The sequence below is a fragment of the Manacus candei genome, unplaced genomic scaffold (genome assembly GCF_025592945.1).
Source record: "Manacus candei isolate 608988 ecotype Guabito, Panama unplaced genomic scaffold, ASM2559294v1 h1tg000009l, whole genome shotgun sequence".
NCBI classification, from domain to species: Eukaryota; Metazoa; Chordata; class Aves; order Passeriformes; family Pipridae; genus Manacus; species Manacus candei.
In genome coordinates this window covers 2307335-2327510 of record NW_026138057.1, presented here as the reverse complement: position 1 = coordinate 2327510, position 20176 = coordinate 2307335, and the positions used below count along the sequence as shown (strand labels likewise).

The window sequence follows — 20176 nt, the reverse complement described above, 5'->3', positions numbered from 1 at the left end:
GAAATCCACACAGATGGATTTTGTATTTTTTTTCCTTCTGCACAAGAGGGAAAATGATGGCTGTGAACACTTAGTGACTTCCCTGAAATGTCAGACTTTTCCATACATAGCAAAAAGTAGGATAGGTCTAAGGAGGGCTCTGCAGGTGTCAGTAGGATCATCAGGAAACTTATTTCTGTTTTCACTCTTAGATGTTTATCACATTAAAGAAACGAAAAGGTAACTTCTGCCTCGCTCCTAAATTTGCTCTGCTTGGCCCTTAAGAAGTCTGGCAAGTCTCACATGATCAGTGCAATCCAGTTGACCAATTTGCAATCCCTTTCTCATCATTTGATTGGAATATTGTGTGGAACTCAGTCAAAAGCCAGATGGGAATCCACGTTTTTCATGCCACTGCAATTACTGTGATCAGTTTTATTTGTGGGGTGGTAAAAATACCATGTTTGTCTGGAGAGATACGTTTCTTATAAAATGATGCTGACAGGAATTCATACAAATGAATTCATTAAAGGAAATTAAATAATTCAATAAAATTCATTTACAGCTTTACTGCCTTTGTCCCACTGTAGCTTTTCAATGACATTACCAGGAACCTTTTATCAGTGTAACCTGCTTTTATGGGTCATTCCTGTGACTCTTTTAAAACAACAGCTCCAACCTTCACTTTCTCCTCCATCTTCTGGAGTTTTCTATCACTCAAAATGCCTGATGTGCCTGAAGGTAAGTGGATTATGAGTTTTTACATCTAATAAATTTAGTAAAGAGCGTGTGAATTTAAATATTCATAAAAGGTCCGAGATTGTCAATTGGCCTGAATTCAGCAGCAGAACTGGGGAGTTTTTTGGGAGGTCTGCTGGAAGTTTTTCTGTGTGCAGTCTCAATTTGTTGCAAAAAAATACAGTATTTTTCCCTTTACTAAGCTACAGCATAGCCTAGCTGAACATGCATATTTTTTTACAGCCTATAGTAAATTGTTTTTCTTGCTACATTCTTGTCTTTCTGCCCTTTGCAATGTGAGTAATACTGGCATAGTTCACCCAACATTCAAATTTAGTAGTCTGCATTTGGAGGTGATGTTCAGGAGAAGGAAAATGTAAATATAAGAGCTGACTCTGTGGGCTTAAACCTACTTAAGTCACACCACAGTCAGTTTAATAGAGTTTATGAAACAGATAGGAATGGCAAAACCTACTTAAACTTGTTCAGCCAAACACAGGTTTACATTTCTCACTGAACCACATTTTTATCAGCAGAAGATTTTTGTCAGAAATCAAGATTCCCTGAGTGTGTCTCCACTCAGTTTTCAAACATTTAAGCTCAGAGGGGTGAGCCATCAGCCTTACCAAAGCGAGTCTTTTATTTTTTTTTTGAAGCACGCTGGGGAAAATGAATCATTTCTGACCCAGTCCAGTTTAAGCTTTGGCTTAGTCTGAAGTCCCCGTGAATCCAGTCCAGATCATCTTTCGGGAGCTGCTCATTTCAAGTGGAACAAAACCAGATCACGCTTGTACTGATATTACTTTACCTGCCCGAGCTCTGATTTCACAGCAGGCCACAGGGTTCAGGTTTCTGTCTGCAGTGACTGGGAAACCACCAGGCTCACACGAGAGCTCAGCTGGGGGTTCTTCTGATGCAGATGGTTTCCCATCTTGCCCCGAGACGAGCTTATTTTGCACTAGACAATGATTAACATGTTAGATCTGAGCTCTGGAGTTTCAGTTTTCATTTCCTGTGCTGCACACACTGCACAGAATCAGTTGTAACGTGAAGTTTAGTCAATGGGAAACTCAGGAGGCAGGTACTAAATTTCTGATTTGTGACAGCAGAGACGAGCGCTTGACCTTTTATGTAGATTTTTTTAAAGACAGAAATAATTTCATAGGGTAAATAGTCAAATATGTAGGTTATAAGCTTGATCATTTCCACTCAAAATAAGCTGTTTCTGCCGTGTTCAGATCTGGTAATAATTGATAATGTGCATCCCCAGTTTTCAGAGATATTTTGGAATGTGAATTGGAACGCAGGTTATAATATTTTTTCATTTAACATTATAATAATATATAATTTCTTTTCCTCCTTGTCCTTCTAGGTCTGGTTATTTTTACATATTTCTAGTAGGTTTTTACGCTTTTCAGGTTTAATCCCTTGTTGTCTCAGCTGTACAACAGTAAGATGCAAAAGCTGAGTAGGAGAGGAAAGGACAGAAGAGAAGGCAGGTTAACTTACTGCTTTTAAAATAGACTATGTTCTAAGGCACAAATCTTTACTCTGTTTAAAAAAAATACAAGTGTTCTGTACCATCCAGCACCTATTTTATTGACAAGAAACGCCAAAGGGTATTTTACTCTGAGTAAATAAAATAAATAAATAAATAAATAAATAAAAATCTTTTGATGTTTAAAGTCTTTAGCCGAAAAAAGAAAATATTTTGCTTCTTGAAAAAGACACGTTGCAGTGAGAGGCAGTCACCTGCCCACTGCCCAAAACGCCTACAGTTTCCTAAAATAACAACAAAAGGTTTTCAGCACTGAAACCCTTAAAGCACAGAGAGTCAAACCCAGAAAATAATCACGTGGTTTACTCACTGCAGTGGGTAGTTACAACCATTCAGCATTTTAAAGGCTACGAAACAAAAAATATTAAAAGAAGACAACAGGCAGACGTTGGGTTTTACCAATTTTATTTCTAGACTTTAGTTTTGTTTTTTTTGTTGCTGGAAACTTGTCTGTTACAGGTCTGTCGGTGAAAATGTGCATTTCAGACCAGTGATGCCAATAAGTACAATATAAAAAAAAAAAAAATGTACAAATCTGAATTGCTTTGCTTACTACAGATTGTTATAATAACGTGACAAATAAAAGCATCTCTGTTGGCACGTGAACCCACTTAATCTGGATTTGGCCTTTTTTAAGTACATAAGAATATTTTAAAAAGAAACTTGCAGTACACACTGCCACTCAGTGTAACAACATAATATAACCCCACAAGCACTAACTCGACAGTATCAGGTTTGGTTCAGAGACACAGAGATGCCACGAACAGAAGTGTTTTTATGAGGTAAGCAGTAAGAAATGTTCCTGAAATTTGGACAGAATGTATCCAGTCCTCCTGGGTCCTGCGACTGCTAGTAGCATTGCAATGCTTTATTTATGCACTATGTAGGATCTTAACTGCATTTGCCTCAAAATGAGTTCTAATTCTGTTTTGGTTTAGCAGCATACAGGCAACAGCTAGATTATTCTTCAGCATACAACTCTGTTAGCTGGCTTATTTATGAGATTTACAGGCTTTTTAAATTAGCATTATGCTATAATTAAAAAAAAAAAAAAAACAACGAAACAAACGAACAAACAAAAAAAAAAAACCTCCCTAGTATATCATAACAGATTAAACACACAAAATACTTAGAGTTCCAGAAGATAACCTATCATACCAAATGATGTGTCCCAGCCGAGGGGAAACCACATCAGGTGGCACACAAGAGTTATATTATAATGCACCTTTCATATATCAATGTGGCTAATAACACAGCTCAAAACTACTATGATAATAAACCCCAGATCAGACAAGGAATCCAGCTTTATAAAATGCATAACAAAAAACAAAACAAACCAAACAGAAAAAAAAAAAACCACAACCCTTGACATGACTTGATCTTCTGAAATGTCTGCTGTTTCTTAAATTAATGCAACCTAGTTGCAAATCGCGAGACCCATTCGATGCATTTCCGTTTGCAGTAGAACTATGAGGCACTGTAGGAGCATTAAAACCTGGTCTAGACACGGTTAAAAACTGAAGTAATGAGGTATTGTGAAACAGGAACCTTTTTTTTTTTTTTTGGAATAGAGCAGTAATCACATTAAGTAAAAATTGATCACATAAAAAAAAAAAAAATCTACAAAAAAAAAAGATGTCAATAATATAATTTTCTATGAGAAAATTAAAACCTATAACATGGCAGTATATGACATTGTATAACAAAAAAAAGAAAAACTGATCCACAAAATAGCAGCAAAACACAATGACAAAGATACAGAGAAGCAATGTTAATTTTTTTTTTCAAACCATGCTGGGAATTTATCCATAGCAGCTCAATAAAAAGGGAGCATCCACTCCTTTTCTTTTCTCTTTTTCTTTTTTTTTTTTTTTAAAACTTTTAACTTTTTTTTCTTTTTTCCTTTTTTTTTGTTCCTTTTTTGTTTTTTTGCTGTTTTGTTGGGTTTTTTTGTTGTTTTTGTTTTTTTTTTTTTTACAATCAACACCTTAGCGGCAGTTTTCTCACATACAGTTCACCATCACATTCTCCTCGAGCATCAACTTCAACAGCTATGTCCACGTCCCTTCAGCTACTTTCTAAAATAATAATAAAAAGATACATAGCCAAGATGTGCAAATTTTCTATTTGTAGCTAAATTTAAAAAAAAAAAAAATAATGGGGCATATACTGGTATAAAAACTTCTTTCAAGTACTCCAATTTTCATATCTATTAACTATGGCGTTTTTTTTTTTCATGGTTAGACTGCTTTTGAAAATGGAAAGGAAGGGGCCAAATGCACTGCTTGGTTTTGGGTTTGTTCTTTGAAGCGTGTCCTTTTTGCTTTAATAAGCTCGTGTTAAAACTGCAACATCAAGGGTAGAAAGATTTCATTTTTTTTTTTTTTTTAAAAACAAAAGGGGCGATTGCATTAATTTACAAATCATACTGGCCTTACGAACATCCTCTGCAATAAATATTCTTTTTAGCCTTAACTATAAATTATATATTTTAGTGTTTAAAAACCTTCAGTTGTAAAACATCTAGCGACAATCCTTAAAACTACGTGTCCTATATGTGAACCTTTAAGGCCCCTAATTTATAAAGATGAGTTGGCACCAAAGGATTCTAAACTTCAGCTTTTCTATAGAAAAGGATAGGAAGATATCCTGGCAATTTGTGAATGCAATTTCTCTCACTGGAACACAACCTTCGGAAAAGAAAATCACTTCTCCTCTAACACCATAGTTAAATGCACTTGCTTTGCAATTCCAAGTTTGCAACAAGCACTTTATATATTTCCAAACCATTCCATTAAAAAAAAAAAAAAATAAAATTCCCACACAATAAAAGAATGTAATTCCTATATCTAATGGACTGAAAGTGCTTTGAATGGAATGGTTTTAGAATATTACAGACAAACAAAATTAAAAAAAAAAAAAAAAAAAAAAAAGACTGAACTGTGGATTGAACCTGACCATAATTAGGCTGAATATCTGTGGGGTCAGACCAGCATTTTTACACAGGTAACTACAAAAATAGGAAGATTACAAAAATATAATATATTATGTCACTATTTCGGTTTCTCTTTATAATAGGGTACTGTGTGAGTAGTACATTGGCCTTTCCCAACAATGCTCAGCTGGAACCCTACAAATGCCTTATGCACAGGCAATCCACAGGCACAAAAAAAAAAAAGATTAACATATAATAATGCTGCATACTAACATAGACTAACTTATGGGTTACGTTAACCATTTATAAGGTGAAGAGGATAAAAAAAAAACCTAAGGAAATAAAATAAACATTTACAGATGAATTATAAAGTGACTAAATGCATAAGCAAGCAAGATACAGAAAAGCCTAGAACTGCGTTAAAGCTATGCTTTTTAAAGAAAAAGAATATTTCATTTACTATCTAAAAAAAAAAAAAATAACCCTCTTCTACTTTAAAAATGGTTGGTTGGTTGGTTTTATATGTAAGAAATCAAATCTAATACCTCCCCTGGAGACATTTTGTGTGTTAATGCCTATTTTTACAACATACAGACAAGAACACTTTAATATAAAAACTAGTTGATTATTATTGTATAAAATCCTCTATTTTTGTAGCACAAACCCCTGGGGGTAATGCAAATACTATTTTTTTCTTTTTTTTTTAAGACAGTTTTTGGGGTACTTTTTGTTTTATTTTTTGTTTGTTTGAAGTCACAGATGGAAGGGAGACAGAGCGAGAAAAAAATATAACAAGAACTGGTTTTCCCTTCTGGTATAAAAATGTCCTGGAGAAAAGGGTTTCTGGGGGGGAGATCCTGACGCCGATTCCTTCTCAGATGCCCTTTCTTTTTTTTTTTTTTGTCTACTTTTCTTGCCAAGCAAATCCATTAGAAGAAGAAGTCCTCTTAAATGTTCACATCTCGCACATCAGTGGGCGTGCAGGAAAGATCTGCTTCGTCCTCTACAGTCTTTGTTTCTGAAGATACGTTGTGCTGCTGTGCCTGACGTAGACTGGATTCGAGGAGGGACTCGATCTGTTCTTGGCAGGCTCGTAAACAATCCTGGAGGAGGTCGAATGGAAGGAGAGAAAGACCCAAGAGTCCTTTAGAAACACAGTAAGGTCACGGACTAGACAGCATTTCTTGAAAAAAAGGGCGAGAGGAATCTACTCAGGTCATCTGGGATTGCTGCAGGCCGAGAGGAGGGCGGGAAGAGCAGGAGAAACACCAAACAGGGAAAGGATGGGACGAGCCACCCAGTTTCCTGCAGGATGCCAGCCTGGATTGAGGCTGCAGCCACTGACTCCTGCCATGTGCTGTGGATGGAATGGCCACGGGGAGCATCCCCATGGACACACCATGGACACACCACGGGGAGCATCCCCATGGACACACCATCCCTGCCGTGGGGTTGTTTGGGCTCAGCCCACAGAGCTGGATGTGGTGGATGCCCCACTACACTGACACGTGTTTCATCTAAGCTGGGCAGGGCCACAGGAAGATGTTGGACCTTTTCTGCCTGTTCTCTAGAGGTCCATTGGTCCTAAAACTGCTTTCTGCCTTTACCCCAGAAATGCTTTGGCAGTGCAGTCTACTAGAAATGATGGTCGTAAGCAGGGATTATTTTCTCAGGCTGAGTTCCAGTGATATGAAGTTCTTAGGTAGAAGCACCATACATATATTTGGATATCTGTGCCCAAAGGTTCCTGCCAACTGCTGCTGTGTCCAGCAGTGGGCAGCTCAACTTGGCTGATCCTTTCCTGGCTCTGAAAGCATCTGTACATCCAGAACAATGTGACCCCAAAATGGAGAGATCTTTCAGGAGCACCACTAAACTCCTCCATAACCTTTCATTCCCAGCTGCAGCCAAGCTTTCTGTTGGCTGCCACGTTCACCTTGACATCTCAGACAGGGTGAGATCTTTTTTCCCCCCTCACTTCCAAAGCATTTTCTCAGAGCTGGATGTGCACAACAATCCTCCTGAGCCTTCAGGAGGGCGCAAGGGCCTCGCTGCTTTCACAGACTTCGCTGTGAACTAAAAGCACAAAGCACCAAGGAGGATCATGTCTATGGTGGGGAAAGGTAACTTCCCCCAGGCACCAAACCATTCCATGAGTAGTTATATCTAAATCACAGCAATTAGAACTGGAGAAGGCCTAGCCAGTCCAACTCTCTGCAAGCTGTGGAGCCATGTACCTCCATTGGAACGACACAGGAACGGTGCCTTACGCAGGCAAAACAATCCCACAGCGTTTTGCCACAACTCCCCCGGCCAGCTGTTTACTCCTATCTTTACAACAAACATCGCAGGCTTTTTCCCCCCAACATATTTAACTCTGTGTATTAAGGACTTTTGAAGTTTCCTTTCAGCGTTGCCTTTTCTGATTTAACCTATGACATGTGTTAGCCCTGGCGGTGAACCCAGTCTTCCATGATAAATTGCCGTCAAAAGTGTTAGGATGTGCATGACTGAGAATGAATGTTGTTTTCCTGAGAGGGTGACCTGCCTGCTGTTTTCTTTATTTCCCAGTTTCAATTCTGCCTTCATTCAGAGGCTTCTTGTGTGATCTACCAGCTTTTCACTGATTCCACTACCACAAGAATCTCCTCTGCCACCAATAAGGGCACATGGCATTTGGGGTAAAATAAGATTAGAAACCCAAGCAAACAATTCTCTGCAAGTCCTTTCTGAGAGAGAGGGAGGTTAATCCTACCTCTAAGCAGATCAGACCATCAGTTACAGCTCACTGAAAACACATAACCTATGACCTTTCCTGGTTTAAACCCTAGTGTAATATTTCCTCTTGACAGAGACACACAGCGTTTTAAATGACAAAAAGAAACGCCTCATATCCTAAAGTCATCATGCCTTTGGCTCCTGCATACCTCTGGCCTCCACAATAAGGTCTCTATGAAGTCCTTTTTCCCCCCTTCCTCCAGATATGATGGATCAATCCTGACTCTAAAACCTCGTCCTGTACCACGTCCCTCAGTCACACTCGGAATTAGATGTGTTAAAGAGGAGCACACCAATACAGGTTTTAGGTATTTCTGGTTTTACAAATCCAGGCACTTCTGAGGATAATTCTGTTTTAACAAGGTGGCATGTTCAGCGTTCCAAACTGGAAAGAAATTTATGTTCAGAGCAAAATGAACCCTTTTGGGTTTGAGGTGGTTTTGGTTTTGTTTTTGGTTGGTTTATTTTTTTTTTGGTGGGGGGAGTGGATTGTCTGGTGAGTTTTGATGGGAATTTTGTTGTTGTTTTTTTTTTCTTCTTTTTAATCCTAACCATTTGCGTAGAGCGTGTTTGAGCTCTGAAAACTAAAACCATTCAAAAGAATTTCTATAAATACCTATTCTTCTCCCTCTGGAGTCCAGTTATGAATAGTTGCATAGGACTATGTAATTTAAAGGTACTTTTTGACCACAGAATTTTTTTTCCTTTGAGATTCTCAAGAGTGCAGCATGTCATAACTGTATTTTTTTTTAAACTCAATCTTTACAATTTATTACAAACAGACTGTTTGAAGCTACAGTTGAATGAGAACTATTTTTTCAATGTTTTAGGCGTTTTGCTCATTTCTTATTCACATAACTATTAGATAAATAGTTTGCCTGCAGGAATGCATTAGAGCTAGCAAAAATATCTGCAAAATATAAAATTCGTTATGGGCAACCTCAGCAAAGCTGTTTCCATTCTCAGTGCTTCTCAGCACTGAAAAGCAAATACAGAACTTGTGCATTACTCTGATAACTTCTCCCAACAACTTTTCTGCTTCACTACCCAAATTTTCAATGCCCACAGTTTGTTCAAGGTCATAAACCCTTCCTGGATTAATTAAGCTCCTCAGTGAAAAAAAAAAAACAAAAACAAAAAACAACAAACTTGCTGGCTTAACTGATGTGGTGAAATACCTTCAAGACACACAGCAGACATGATCAGACTCTGGGGTCAGATAGTAAAGGCAACAAACAACAACAACAAAAAAAGAAACTGCTTGGAAATCCTTTGTTACTGCCTGACCCGTCCTGGATAACAAGCACATGTTTGAAGGTGCCTCTGAGAAGGGGCAGGCAGGAGACGAATTCCAATGTACTAACAGACAGCGTGGAGACCCAATCTAATCTAGTTTAGCGAATTTCTGGCCTGGAAATGAATGTCAGGTAAAATTCCATCCGTTCGGATGACGGGGTCAAGAATAGAATGATGGAAGACAGCCCAAGACTTCTAATTGTGATTATCTGGCTTCTAATTACCCCTGATCAAAGGCAAAATGGGAAATTGGACTCCTACCAAGGTAAACATGAACCATAAAGGAATTCCAATCAGGTGATATTCGTTTTACTTTAGATTCAGCTTTCCCTGAGACTAAAGGTAAAAAAGTGTAATTATGTAACCTGAAATCCAACAGACCTGCTGCTCCAGCTAACAGATAATCAGGATCTTAATATTTCAAGGCAATCCAATATAAAGCTTGTTCACTTGTGAAGCCTGACAAGGGGGAACCATCACTGGGGAACAGCACAGTTCATACACATGCTACTGAAACAGGGCAATAGGAATGGCATTTGATACCACGGATTGCACAGATAATGGGAGAGTCTCTCTGCAGGGGAATCACGTTGGGTATGAAACCACCAGATTTCTCTGCTCAGAGCAGCTGCAGTGAAAGTTGCTGTTCCCTTGTTCCATTACAACAGTATATGTACACACACATATATATAATTTTACCATGCTAATTTTCCGTAGCATCCCATATAAAAACACTTACTCCTGCCTCTAACTGCTCTAACACATGCATATATTTAGCACTGAAAGCTGCAGGGGAGTTGCTTCCTTTTAAAGCCTTTAACTAAGCTCAGGTCAGACTGTGGCCTTGCACTGACTACGGACAATAACAAATGAAATAAGCAAAAAAATTCGCTTTCTTGCTAAAACAACCCTTGTTTTCTTTTTAAAGGGCTCTTGTCATCAGCTAAGTCAAGTCACATGAGGACGTGCTGTTGTTCTCCAAGATGTGAGTGAATCTACTTCAATGCTCTGTATCAGGAATGATTAAACAACGTTGTTTGAATCAAAATACTGTCTGGACAGACAGCAACCCTGGTATTTTCCCTCGGTACCTGCTTCAAACATCTCACACTGGCCAGTGGCCAACCACACACTGAAATATCTGCATTGTTCCCTGAAAGCATTACACGTACATACCGAACTGACCAGCACCTTATTTCAGCATTTCAAGTTCTCAGAGTATTTCACATTTCAGCACTAATGCATTACTGCTTTAGCCACAGGAATACAAATGACAAAAATAACGTGCTCAATGCCGAGGCACTGTTAAGGTGATCAAAATGATAAAGCTGAGAAATTGTATCTTTCAGCCATTGTTTCACGTATTCTATCAAAGGTAAAATAATTCTTTTGTGAGTATTCAGTTATGATGCATTCATCTTTCCAGAAATCACTCAATCCTGACAACCAAGTCCCGTTATACAAACCCAGTTTTGCAGTGGCTGGACTGGTACAGTTCTCTGTGCATTTAAAATTATTAACATGTAAAATAATTGAACAGCATCTCAAAGATTCTGCCGCTAACCACAGAGTTGTCTTTATTTGACTCATTGTCCAGCGCTTGGAGACCTCACAAGAACCTTTTTAAAGCATCTATTTATTGGTCTTCCACATTGTTACAAAACAAAGCTCAACTCTGCCCCAACTTCACACACCATTATGACATGGATCATTGACTTTAGGTCTTCCTTGTAGGCTCCCTTCCTGGCCCATTCACTCATGAAAGGTTTATTGCTCACTAGTTACTGATGTGCATCTCCTGGAAGCTGCAGGGCAAAATGAGAGTCCTGTGAGGACCATCTACCTTGTCAGAAAGTCGTGGGACAAGCATTTGTTCCAAAAAGGAATTCAATACCAGCTACTGTGCAGGTCTAGCACGTAATAAACCAAATTAGATCATTAGAACTCTTTTAAGAAGGGCTTTTTCACACCACTTGGCACAATAAAAGGCCTCGAGAATGGTCAAAGATAAGGTCAGAGATACCACGAGGTCTCAGTAACTATTTCCTCGTCTTATTCTCCAAGTTTTGTTTTACACAGACTCCTGGTTTAATTACCCACAGCCAAACAGCCCCTGCAAGGTCCTAAATGGATGCAGGGCTTTGTCAGATAACGCCTCTCTCACACAGTTTAGAGCTGGATGTGGCACTGCAGCAGCGTAATCACAGATTATTAATGGATATAAATGACAGCCAAATAACCAGGATGGACACAAGAGAACACATTCAAAAACCCCACTCTGTGGTTTGACTTTCATCGAGGTTTACTGTCAGATTAGCTACTATGCAGCAAGCAGGGGGGTTGTTCATTCTTAAAAAACAGGAGATCAACCAAGAGAAAGAGTCACTTACCGGGTCACATTTGATAACTTGTGATAGGAAATGTGTGAGGCATTGATAGGAGAGGAAAGTGTTAGTGTTCCCCAGATGCAGGCCTTGCACAGCTGCTACCACACTGCCAGCTGCGATCATGGAGGGTGGGTTTGAAATAAATTTAATATCTGTATGAAGAAAGGAGAGAAAACAAAAAAAAAAAAAAAAAAAAAAAGACTGAAATGATTGCTTTAGGAGAAGCCTGTCCATACACATACACTCTTTCTACCAGCATGGCTTTCAGCTGCCAACTATTGCATCCCAAAAGGCAGGGAAAGCCGGGAGCAGAAAGGTGCCTCCTGCTCCCAACTGTTACAGGTCCGAACCTGTAAACACTTATCCACATGAGCAACTGCAGTGCACTGAGTAGCCCTTCCTAGCACTCCCCCTGGGAGGCCATTCATCACTCGGAGGTATTTTTATCATAAGCAGGGCCCCCGTTCTTCAACTGTTAAAATGCTTTGCTCATGTGGATAATGCCACTGGGGTCAATGGCACTATCCATCTGAGAACCCCTGTTCCCGTTGGGAAGTGTTTCGCGGGATCAGACCCGAGGTGCGCCCTCATAACGAGTCCTCGGGCCCCTTTAAAGCAGAAACCTTTGCACTGACATTCAAAAGCAATATTGCTTTAATGAACAACAACATCAGCCAAAAGAAAAGAGAAGAGAAAGACTGCTTAACCCTGTCAGGAGGCAGATAATCCATATTTAAATTACGGTTTCATCTTAAAAATGCTTTGTCTCAGCCTAGTCTCTTGTCAGTGGCTGCCATCCATCCTGGCAACAGGGATTTAATGTAAATGTGGCATAACTAAGTGACGGGGGTCCCAAGAATTGGCGGACAATCAGTTACATTCTGATGTGACACCATGCTGACAAGAGGCTGGGCCCCCTTCCAGACTGCATTGCTGTAGGTCTCTCCACAAAGCCACTCCCATGATTCCTTAAGGGGCTATCTCTGCCATTTAGCATGTTTTTCGTTTTGTTGTTTTGTTTTGAGGGTGGTTTGTTTGGTTTGGGTTTTTTTAATAATAATAATAATAATAATAATAATAATAACCCCCATTTTAATGCTAAGGCTCTGCTGAGCAGGAATGTGTTTGATCTGTGGCAGTGCACACCTTGGGAGGAGAATCAGAAACAAAGGAAGTAAGTGGCACAAGTAAACGTCCAATTCTGTGAGGGAGTAAGGGAAATGCCACATTGTACACGAGAACCTGAGATACATTCCTTCAGCTTTTATCAGAATACAACTTCCTCTGGGCTGAAAAAAATATAAACCATCTGTCAAACCCTTGAATGAAATCAAAGGCATGGACAGCTTAGAGGGCTCAGTGGAACAGTTTAAGTATTAAATCATGCATCTCCTTTATTATGATAAAATAACTTTTGTGTCAATGTTTTACCAGTGAAACTAAAGACTTCAGGACTCCATGAAAGTCCTGGCTCTGAGTCTATTCAGACACCTCTGGCACTCCATTGTGGCCCTGACCAATACCCACCTTCAAAGGGGCATTTCGCCCAGTGAACCTCCAAAATTACAACTGACACGATGAATTCTGGCCAGATTTTTGTGATGCAGTGCCAGGGAAGAGGCAAGCTCGACCTAAAGTCATCTCATTTGTGTTACTGTGCTTAAGGTAAATTTAGTTTATCCCCTTTTCCTAAAATCTGCCCCATTTCCAGGCAGGTGTAAACACACCCGGCTTCCAGCAAGCTGCTGTCATTCCCAAAAACCAAAGCAGTCCAGGCTGCTTAGTGACAACTGTACACATTCCAAAGGCAGTCCCTAACTGGAATACTGACACACAGCTGCAGGTAGACTTCAGAAATGGGGCATTTCAGTAGGCGAGCAGGAATCCCACCGGGATGGGGTTGCAGCACGTTCACGACACTATTTACCGAGCTCCACAAACAGAACATGACCAAAATGTGTCAGTTTAATGAGTTCTGTCCTGACAGGACCACGTTTGGGATTAATATTTGCGTTCTTCTTTTAAATGGAGCAGTAAACAAGAACATGAATTCATAGTCACACCCTCATTCTTTCCAAGGTGGAAAAGTGATAATGAAGTTTAAATGACCAGTTTGTGTCTGTCCCTATAACCACTCCAGACAAGCAGCATGGACTGCCTTTTTGTTGCAACTCAACAAGGAATTATTTGTGGCAGAGGCCACTAATTTCAGCATATTAATCAGGGGGCCCCTCTCGCCTGTAATTGGATGCCCCCAAGTGAAGAGTGTGGCATCATTGTCAGCCTCCATCGCCTCATCTTGCGCTATTGAGCGCTCAGGAACAAGGGGGCTTCGGTGAGATGAATTAGACCTGACACAGCCACAATGGGGTAGGGGGCCCCATCAATTGAAGCACACATCCCCAGTAGCCTATCTGAGACTTCATCCAAAAAGAATAAACAACTTCAGCGTTGTTAAAAAGAGAGAGAGAGAGAGAGAGAGGAGGGGGAGGAGAGAGAAGAATGCCAGCCACCCTGAAGGGAGGACAAAGCAGGCATATAGGCGCTGCAGCGCTTTAAAAAAAATTCCTAACAAGGCGAGTCACCCCTTTTCCTTTTTAAATGGAGCAGCAATTCCATCCGTCTGGAGAGCTGGGGGCTATGAATGAAAATCTTTTCATTGAGGCAAATCAAAACTGCGAACATAAATCACTTGCTGCAAGATGCAACAGGTTCCAACTGGTCACATACCTTGAGACTTCCAATTTTATAAAGGCCGGAGAATGGGAGGATTGTCACGCGCTTGTTTCAAAGGGGGGACCTTTCTTTCTCCGTCAGCAATGACAATAATAATAGCAATAATAATAATAATAATAATAATAAAGAGGAGCCTGGTATGTTTTGATAACCAGAGGAACATAATGAAATGCTGAAACTCCAATATTTGTTGCTATTCATTGTTATGCTTGTATAGAGCTGCAGTTCTCCCTCAACACTGGTCTTAACTTGGGCCAAAAGAGGCCTGCTTCCTTTTGAGCTCTCCCTGCCTTGCTCGGCCATGCCAAAGCCCCATTCATTAAGCTCAATTATGTGTTAACTTCAAACAACCCCTGGTAATTTTTTTCTTTTTTCCTTTTTTTTTTTTCTTCTTTTTTCTTTTTTTTTTTTTTTTTGCTTTTTCTCCCGAACCTACCACAGCACAAAGACATCCTTTGGTGAAAATGGATTTTTCAAAACCAAACCAAATCAAACAAATCCACTTCTACTAGCCAGACAACTGAAGAGGGAGCTTAAAAGGAATTCCCCTCAACTTCACCTTGCAGCGTAACCTCCTCTTTCTGGAGCAAACACATACAGCACTCATCTGCAAACACTTCCACAGCCTTCACCTTGTTAAGCCAACTGGCCAAGGCTTTATTTTCTAAGCAAGCATTGTTCTGCAGTCTCTTCTTAGGAGAACCTCCTTTACAGAAGAGGACACAGGCAAAGGATAGACTTGCACTTGCCCCTGAGGCCACTTAAGCGAGTGTCAGTGTTTCCAGTGGACTTTGGATTGGGCCCCACAGCATCCAGGCAGCACAACGCGTTTGCAGTCCACCTCGGTTTCATTTTGGCAAGGGGAAACACAACACAACCCAGCAACAGCAAAGCAAAGTCCAGATGCTGCTTAAGCCACATGTGATCTTCACTAGCCAACAAAGGAGGCGTGAGGAAAGCAAAAAGGTAAGAGGAATTCCTGACATCCAAAAATAACAGTTAAAACCACAGAGCCTGGTGGCAGCCTTCCTGAGCGCTGCTTCCCCAGGCAATACTCCCAGCTTCAGTAGGGAGCTGAAGAGGGCCCCAACTCTGGTGAGCTCAGCACTGGGGTTTTTTTTTCTTTTGTAAAAAGCTAAGTAAAACTCCCAGAACATGGTTCTCATTTACTGATCCATTCTCCAGCTGTGGTGTGTAGCAATGTTAAATAAGGGCTCTGGATGTGCTTCCTAAAAGAAACATAACAACACCGACAGTAGATCAAAGTACTGGACTCTTAGCGAGTCTCCAACCTTTGAACTACCCTTGTTTTCATCCCTGTCATTGCCAACACAACAACCTAGGTTAAACATCCCCATATCCAAAGGGGAGGCCAGGTAGCTGCTCCTTTTAGCTAAAGGCCGAGGAAGCTTCACACTTAGCAAACCACACGTTCGGAGTCGCTGCAGCCTTATCTGGCAGGACCTGGCAGAGTTACATTTGAGAGTTACAACGGAGAGTTACAATTGATTTTCCCAAAATGCTGCTGCCTTGTGGTTTGAAGGCCGTCTGGAGGCTGCGGTGCTCCTAACACCGAGCATTATTCCAGGCAATCTAACCTGTTATGCTGATGTTAGGGCCAAGGTGAAGAGCAAACGCCAGTGTTTATAAATTTCTCTTTTATGGCTCGGTCGTTCTATCTTTAGGCCTTGCAGTAAGGGCAAGGACTCCGAGAAATAAATTTTGGTGGGTTTTGGTTTTTTTGGGGTTTTTTGTTGTTTTTTTTTTCCCCTTCTGAGCGCCTACAATCACTCTTCCACCTTTTCACACGAGGAAACTACGCGGCGTTAAATTCGCGCCGCTGGCCACGCGCGCACGCGTCTCTCCCTCCGAGGTTTTTTCCAAAGAGCCGTGGATGCCACTAACTCTGGTTTTTCCAAAGAGCCGTGGATGCCACTAACTCTCGGCATCTCTGGAGGCCCGGCCCTGCTCATGGCTCCAGCACAGCACGTGGTCATCAGGGTGCAGATGGCAGCGGCTCGGTCCCGTGCCAGGAAAGCCTCTGTGCCGCGTGGCCCTCCTCCAATCCACCAGCCACCGAGAGAGGGGGGGGAAGAGGCAACTTGAAGAGGGAAGTTTTAAAACCCCCCGCGCGGAGCTATTCACAGGCCAAAAAAAAAAAAAAAAAAAAAAAAAAAAAAAAAAAAAATCTCCCTGCCCGCCTTTAAAAACTGTCTCAAGAATGAATCCACACGCGGGGAGGGATTCCCCCGTAAGCCTTTTGCAGCCCCCCGCATCAACCCGGTGTGTGCGGAGGGCGATGAAATCCTGCCACGCTGAGAGGGGGCAGGGAGGGGGCGTGGGGGGGTCCTTCTCCCTCCCTGACAACAAGCACAGAACTCCAAAAGCTCAGAAGGCGAAATATCTTCTGGAACAACGACAACAACAACAACAGCAAAAAAACTTACCTCTGGCAAAGTAAATCCACCTTCTGCAAACAAGGGGCAATAATCGGGGCTTAAACTACCTCCCCGCAGCTCTGGCGAGCGCGCCTTAGACCTCGGCTACGGGAAGCTTTACAAGGCGGGGGGTGGGCGCGGGTCGGGGAAGCAAAACACGCTTTGCGGGACGTGCAGGGCTCATACCTGTAGCGCACAGAGCCACAAAAGTCTGAGCATGTTTACGGATGATCTGCTTGGTGTCCTCTGCCAGAGGCATTTTAGTGAGGAAATGTTCAATGAAATCGTGGGGGGTCATTGCGGCCAGATTCCATTTCAGCTTATTCACCAGCAGCAGCTCCATTTGCTGCAAAGAGAAAGAGGGAGGGGAAAAGGAGGGGTGGGGGGGGGAGGGAAGGAGAGAAGAGGAAGGGGAAGAAGAGGGGGGAGAGCGTGGTTAGAGAGCCGCTCGCACACGGGCGCACCGCGGCGGGGCCGCTCGGCTCCCGGCCGGGCTCGGGAGGGCAGAGTTCTCCCCGGGGGAAGAAGGAAAGCGGGATGCGGGTGGTTTTTTTGGGGGTCCCCCCAGGCGGGGCCGGGGGCTCCGGGTCGCCGCACCCCCGAGCGGGGCCAGCAGGGGGAGCCCGCGGGCCGCCCACGGGGCCGGGGGAGCGCGGGGGGGTCCCGGTCCCTATCCCGGCCCCATCCCCGGCCCGCTCCCTATCCCAGCCCTCCCGAGCCTCCGCAGCGGCCACACCGCCAGCAGCGGGGCTTCCGAATACACCGTCTTGGCCTGTGTGGTTGTGTTCTTTCTTTTCCCTTTTTTGTTTTTTTTTTTTTTTTTTTTTTTGGTTCTTTTTTAATGTTTGTTTCGATTTTGGTGTCGTGTGGGGTTTGTTTTTTTTTTTTTTTTTTATTCTTGAAGTGACTAAACGTCAAATTACCAGTAATTCGTCGGGTCTAATGGAGTTATCTGTATAAATGCACAGTTTTTCTGCGGTCAGAGGAATAGTCTCCTTCATTTTTGAAGCCACAAACATGCAGGTAGCTCCGAGCAGTTGCAACCGGCTTTTCTTGAGGGGTTCAAACGACAAAAATCTGTCCAAGTAATTCATAGCCAAGGGGAAAACTTCCTCTTCGCACTTTTGCTCCTCGCAAACCTGAAAGAAGGAGAGAGATCGTTGAAGAATAATTTAATAGAGGCGAAAGCCAGGCTTGTCCCGCTGCCCTCGCCCTCCCTCCTCCCTCACCCTCAGGCTTTGCAGGGCAAGGTTGAAGGAGACAAGGGGAAAATGCAGTGGGAGAAAAAATGGATAAATATGGGAAAACCAGCGGCATCAAAGAAAATGAAAGTCACGAGTGACAAAGTGGGGGGAAATGTTGCGTTAGAAACCCGCAGGCGATTCATGGCAAAAAGGGAGGGGGGGTAATCGAAGAGGAGGTCTGTGCCCAGTTTTCCAGCCCCTAGAACAAATTTTTAAAAAGGAAAGAAAACGGAAAGCGGAGGAAAATGCAAACCCCCGTGGTTGGGAACGGGGTGCAGAGCTGGGCTCGGCCCCGGATTTATTTATTTCGCTTTTATTTTTTCATCTAATTTGCCGTTGTGCTGCCGATTCCCCTCTCTGGTCGAGACACAAAGGTGGCGTCCAGCCTCATTTCCCCAGACGTCATCTTTTCAAAAAATATTTAAAAATATTTAAAAATTTATTTGAGCTCTCAAAAAAGGCTGAAAATGAAGCGGCGGGGGTCCTTTACCGAGCCCCGTTCCTCTGGTGCTGCTGGGGGGTTCCAGGGGGGTCCCCCGAAGTGAAATTCACCGCCTCCCTCTCTCGCCCTGCAGCACAGCCGGGCGCGACATTTCCCAGAGCGAGGCAGGGCGCTGCGCTTTCAAAAATTAATTAAAAATACATCGCGGGGGCCCAGGGCTTCCGAAAAGGCATGAAAATGTAGCCCAGCTCCTGGGGCTCCCGCTGGGAGCCCCCCCAGACGTGTCCCGCCAGGGACGAGGCCCTTTCCAACTGGCTTTTCCCAGGCGACCTTGCCGCTCGCCGCCGCAGCACAAGCGTGCCTTTGAGGGGTGACCGCAGCTCCAGCCTCTCTTCGCGCTGAACAAAGAAACTTTCACCCTGCAACTCCCCCCAGAAACGCCGGAGCCCCTCCGGCCGGTCCCCCTGCCCGCAGCCCCAGCGGGGTCCCCCGGCCCCCCGACCTTCCTCCCGCGGCCCCTTCCCCCGCTCCCCCCCGCCACACACACACACACACCCTTGGCTTTGCTCCCCGGGACTTTCTTCGTTTTTTCTCCCGATTAATAAACACTTTTGCTTTGCAAATAAAAGAACAAAGATGGCGCATAATACTGGCACGGGCAGCCGCTTGCATACGTGTACAAGGATATTAATTTAAAATAAAAAAACCCCCCAGAACACACGGGCTGGCAGGGGCGGGCGCCGCCGGGGGCTGCGGGGCCGGGGCCGCTCCCCGGCGGGCCGGGGGAGCCCCGAGCCGGCTCTGCCCGGAGCTCCCCGCAGCCGGGACCGCCGTGCCCCGACGGCCGGGAAAGGTGCCGGGGCACCCCCAGACCCCCGGGGGCACCGGCAGGGTTGGGGGGCGGGGGGGGTGTTCCGTGTCCGGCGGCGGCGGCGGGGACATGGGGCCGGCGACAGCGGCGGCGACCGTGTCCTCGGGCCGCTTCCCCCCGGTACACGCGGGCGTTTTCGAGGGCAAGACAACGTGTGCCCGCGCCGGGGAACCGATCCCAGGGGACGGGATGGGGGCCGGGAGGAGGGGGGGGGGCAGGAGATGGGGGAGCAGCTCCCGGGGTTAATTCGTTTCGGTGCCGAAGCTTTGCAAAAGGGAAAAATCCCCCGAAAAGATACGAACCTCCAGCATCCAAGTGGCAACTATTTTCCTCATATATGGCAAGATTTCTTTCTGCACGCACTTGAAGTAGGAGACGGAGGGCGAGCAGGTCTCCTCCGCCTTGAGCATTGTCTGCAGCACCCTGTCATTGAGGAGGTTGGCATCCAGGTAGGCTCGTCGGATGGTCTCCACCTCGCAGCACAGCAGCTGATGTTCCATGTCTGCCTCCGTCGCCTCGAGTCAGTTCTCTGCAGCAGGACTGAGTCAGTCGCTCGCTCGCTCTCTCTCTTCCCCTTCCAGGAGTCCCTTGGATGCTGCTTCTGCTACTGCCGCTACAGCCCTCTGGAGGCTGCAAAACTTTCTAACTTCCAACAAAACTCTCCTGTATAGTCCCTGTGACGTTACTGTTGTTAAGCAGAGATCAAAGCACGAGAGAGAATGAGAAAGAGAGAGAGAGAGAGCCAAAAGCAAGGGGCAGAGCCCTAAAGCCATC

At 43.6% G+C, this 20176-nt stretch overlaps 2 protein-coding genes across 2 annotated transcripts in view; one reads left to right on the top strand and one right to left on the bottom strand.

Moving 5' to 3' along the window:
• The window catches only part of LTO1 (LTO1 maturation factor of ABCE1), a 16381-nt gene extending 12774 nt beyond the window's left edge, over positions 1–3607 (top strand). Inside the window, exon 5 of the mRNA XM_051777237.1 lies at positions 570–3607. Within this exon, the coding sequence (XP_051633197.1) occupies positions 570–608 (39 nt within the window). The 3' untranslated portion in view covers positions 609–3607. The remainder of the gene's footprint in view (positions 1–569) is intronic.
• Positions 2664–20176, bottom strand: CCND1 (cyclin D1). Its single transcript, XM_051777233.1, has 5 exons — positions 19705–20176; positions 17769–17984; positions 17032–17191; positions 11675–11823; positions 2664–6313 (listed from the first exon to the last, which is right to left on the bottom strand). Exons 1-5 carry the CDS (start codon positions 19900–19902, stop codon positions 6158–6160), a joined length of 879 nt encoding a protein of 292 aa, XP_051633193.1. The 5' UTR covers positions 19903–20176; the 3' UTR covers positions 2664–6157.